We start from the raw sequence: 4,544 nt of genomic DNA, 5'->3' as shown, positions 1-4,544 counted from the left end.
TGACTTTAGTTAGCTGTCAGACTCGTTTTTATCCAATTTCTCCTATTTGTTGTTTATTTTAAAGATGTAGTTTGCGTTTTGTTGCACTGTTTATCTGTAGAGTTTGTGTTACAGTTGTTTTTGTGCTGCTATCTGGTTCTTTCTGGTCGTGTTTGGTGTGTTTTAATGGTCTGTTGTCCACAAAATGTAACGTTACTATTCTGTGTATTTAAACGTAACTTGATCATTAACGTTAATATTAATAGTCTGAACTGTTTATATGATACATTTCGCATATATGTTGTATAAGTGCTCGTATAGTTTTAACGAGCTTGTGACACAAATGACAACATGATATAGATAGTTTCTGCGTAATTAATACAGACGAATTATATACAATACAAATAGGTACAGCTGAGCTGGGTAGAGAGATACTCCTGGTTATGAGATACTACTCCTGACATAAACCTGTTAACTTGAAGATTTTTACTCATGTTTTTGTGACTTTTGATGAAATAGGTTACACTGACAAGTAAAAACCAATGTCACTTCCTTTATCAGAAGTTTTAGGGAAGTTTGAGACATTTACTATAGGTTAACAGTTCACTCAGAGAATAGAAAAAGAATAGAGCAAGCTAGTGTTGGAGGCCTTTTTTGCTTTTGTTAATCAGAAGTAGTCAGAAAGTCAGAATTATAATTGTATAATAAATAAAAAGAAAACAAATAGATAGAATGCTATACATATATTTATGTATATATATATATATATATAAACACACACACGGTATGTGCTGAAACATTGAAATGGATGCAAAATGCAATTGCATCATCTTATCATTAATAAATATATCTGTGGTTTATGCGTTATTTTTTATGGGTTTGTTTTTTGTGCCAGGGGGATAATTGTATCTACATTTTAAAGCTGTGATTTGAATAAAGCTGTTTGGACTCACCCATTCACTCCAGTGGATCTGTTGATGAGCAAGGGATGTATTGATACATTTCTCCAGATCTGTTCTGATGAAGAAACAAACTCCGCTACATTTTGGATGGCTTTTGGATGAGTCATTTTCAGCAAATTTTCTCTACTCCTTTAAGAAGTTGATTCAGAAAGATTTGAATCACTTGATTCATATCAGGCTAGTTTAGAGACAGTGGTGCAGAAATTGTTCAGTGCAAGTTTTATGTTTTACTCTCCTGCACTCAGTGACTGTATGTGTGACTTTTTATGAATAAAGCAAAATGTCTTTTAACTACCCTGTGAGGTTGCCAGCATTGTCACTTCCTTGCTCTGAGGAAATTTGAATCACTTTTGGGTAGCTTCTTGTCAGAAGTTCAGTTATTCATCTCTAAATGGCCCTGCGATGTAGATGCTGGTTTGCGTAGGAGGATGTTGGCCAGTGTCTTCTAGTTTCAGACATATCTCTTGAACCGCCCTTGTTTTAGCTGGTAGAGATGTCTCCATTATTTTAGTAACAAAAGAATCAGAATTTGGAAAGGGAAGTTTCTTTGCTCTTTTTAAATTTATCAGGTCATGCTGACGATATTTTTGTCTTCATTTTTCTTTGTTACTTTGCCATTTTTATGATATAGAGCTGTTGTGAAATGCAGTGTTGCACAAATTTGTTTGACTGAGAATGATTGCTTTGTAGGATAAATCACAAAATGACAGTTGAAATCAATGCAAAATGCATTACAAATTCTTGTCTAAAAACAAGTTTTCATTTACCAGACAACTTTACTTTAATGAAGCTTCTTGCATTGATGTTTTAAACCCAGACTCTGGGAGGGGGGAGTCAGTACAGATGTTGTGGTTGACTAGTTTGTTTCAGAAGAGGATATGCAAAAAAAAAAAAAAGAGGATATGAATTAGTGACACTTGATGGCACTTTCCACTGAGTGAGGATCTAGAAGCGGATGGAAAGATCACGTCCTCTGAAAGCACAAGCACACCTTATTGGTTTGCCGTGTTTTTATTAGCAGAGCAGCGCGTTTTCTTAGACAGTGGTTCAGGAAGTTGGCTCTCATGGGAAATTTAACCTGTTTAGATTAGCAGTCACATCAGTGACTGTGAGATAAGACAGATACGACTTCCATCATCCTGGGTAATTCCAGTCCTGCGCAATTTTAAATGCATTAACTTTCAGTAACCGCTGAATTTGCTGTTGAGGTCAGACTAAAATATTAATGACAACTCACCCAATTGCAGATTTTTGATTGTGCAAATCATAATGTCCTTCTTGCTTAAACCAACTGCTAGCTAAACTAGCTAGCTAGTAATTAGTATGTTTACCATGTACATTATCATGTTTATGCATAATATATAAACTAAAACCCATACACCTTAATTAGGTTAGACACCTTATTGAATTTAACGTGGATGAAAGCGTGGCTCTGAGGGATAGACTTACAGTTTTTACAATGGCACACACTGTATAAAGGTCCAAGATCATGTCATTTTCACAACTCAGAACTTTCAAAACTGTTTTATGGAGTTTTTGTATACTGAGGTTTTTATTTTTCAGAAAGACGTTTCGTCAGCTAAACAGTCAGTATGTTCTTAAATGGCACAATCCATTAAACGCACTGTACTTCTATCCCTCACAGCCTAATTTTTGTTAAAAAAGTAATTTTGGCGCTACTCTGACTAAGGTCTCTTGGCTATTTATTAAAAGTGCCAAACTGTTCCTGACCCAACTTCCTGTTTTCAATAGGAAATATATCAATACACAAAGAAAAGCTTACATATTTGATATGTGTTTTTCTTTTTTGTGTCTCCTAAATACTTAATCTACGCACACCCAGCTTTCAAAGCTAGTATCCACATGAGTCGAACATCCTGACAAAACTCCATTAAGCTCCCTTGTCGGAGTCTTTCCGGCTTTGATAAGAAGGATCTGTATCATATGATTTGAAAGTTCACAGAACACTCTCGCAAACCCTGAGCTCTTCATTCTTTTAATGTGTGTGAGGATAAATTGCCCCTAAATGGTTTTGTGGCCTGCACAATAGTGTCATCACCAGAATTCATTCCAGAGCAGCACGCTCCAAGAGAGCGGTAAGTCCCACTGTGACCAATTCAGTTTGTAGTCGAAGAGGATTTCACTGTGTACACAAAGGCCTGTGTCTCATCTCGCATATATTCCCAAGATACAGAATAAGGTTGATGTCTCATAGAGCAGTGAACTTGAAAGCTGCTGCCTAAATTACTGCAAGATGACATGAATACTTTGGATAAGTGTAGTTATGGTTAGCTAATAATAAAATTAATAAAAGTTTATCGTTAAAAGTTTTCGTTAGTTGAAATAAAACAGAAATAGGGTATAAATATTAGATGAAAAACGTAAACAAAAATTACAAATGTTGCTTAACTGAAATAAAATAAGTTTAAGTTGAAGTACTAAAAAAAAAAAAACTTAACACTAAAAAAAATGAAAATGACAAACCACATAAAAAAATACTAAAAATATTTTATTTCCCTGTCCATCTGTCACCAGTTCGAGAGTGTCCTCCTGTCTCAGTCGACTCTATCAAAGTCTTGCAAACCTCATTCGCTGGTCGGACCAAGTGATGCTGGAGGGGGTGAATTTGGAAGATAAAGAAACAGTTGCAACCGTCACCACTGTGATCAAAGCAGTGCTGGATGGTGTGAAGGTATTAATGTTCAAGTAGAACTCTGTTATGACTTGTCTTCTGTCTGACATCTGTTCTCTACCCATATTCCAGCTGTATTTAGCCATGGGTTTTGTTCTTAGTTGATAGTTTTGTGTGTAAAGCCGACTTTGCCTGTGGTTTCCTGTAGGAGCTGGTTAAAGTCGCCATTGAGAAGCAGGAGCACCCCTCCCCTACGACACCTGTCAAAACCCTGCTTCCTGCCGCCAGTCCACAGCGGTAAATGGAAGCCTTTTTTGAAAAACATTATGCCTTGAGAAATTCTTTAAAATTGAGGTGGATGATGTTGAAATCCAACTTTAAATTCAGCTGGGCTGTTGACCTGTAATATGATGTTATGTGTTGTTAATTCAACCACTTTTATTATGGCAGTGTTCCAGAGCCCCCTGTCATTGAGTTGAAGGAAACGGTCTTAAATGATACCCCTACCCCAGCCGAGGCCACAGAGACCCCAAATGATGTTCCTGATGAGGAAGTGGCCCCTCCTAAACCCCCTCTACCTGGACTCAAAGTGCCTGAACATTGGTATGAAAACATTTAGTCTAATTTGAAGCTTTATGGCCTTTATATATAAAATAAGTTATATAAAATAAAAATATAAAATAAATATTATATACACATAGTTTTTTAATTAGAGCCCGACCGATATGGGCTTTTTGGGGCCGATACCGATATTAGGGAGTAAAAAAAGGCAGTTATCGATATATCGGCCGATATTCTTTGTTTATATTATAGTACAGTACAAGTCAAAAGTTTGGACACTTTCCCATTCGTGTGTCCAAACATTTGACTGGTACTATATATAGAATACAGTGTATACATAAACAGAATATATATACATAAACACATTTTTTGCAATGATCACTCAAATGTGGTGATCAAACACTTATAAT

General features: G+C 36.0%; 1 protein-coding gene across 1 annotated transcript in view; it reads left to right on the top strand.

Moving 5' to 3' along the window:
• Positions 1-3,453: 3,453 nt before the first annotated feature.
• The window catches only part of LOC107674295 (rap guanine nucleotide exchange factor 1-like), a gene marked incomplete at its 5' end in the record, with an annotated part of 19,573 nt that continues 18,482 nt past the window's right edge, over positions 3,454-4,544 (top strand). The window contains 3 exons of the mRNA XM_016468234.1: positions 3,454-3,633; positions 3,782-3,870; positions 4,024-4,176. Of these exons, the coding sequence (XP_016323720.1) occupies positions 3,454-3,633; positions 3,782-3,870; positions 4,024-4,176 (422 nt within the window). The remainder of the gene's footprint in view (positions 3,634-3,781; positions 3,871-4,023; positions 4,177-4,544) is intronic.

This window comes from Sinocyclocheilus anshuiensis, unplaced genomic scaffold (genome assembly GCF_001515605.1).
Source record: "Sinocyclocheilus anshuiensis isolate Anshui unplaced genomic scaffold, SAMN03320099.WGS_v1.1 scaffold188, whole genome shotgun sequence".
NCBI lineage: Eukaryota > Metazoa > Chordata > Actinopteri > Cypriniformes > Cyprinidae > Sinocyclocheilus > Sinocyclocheilus anshuiensis.
This window is presented reverse-complemented; position numbering and strand designations above follow the sequence as displayed.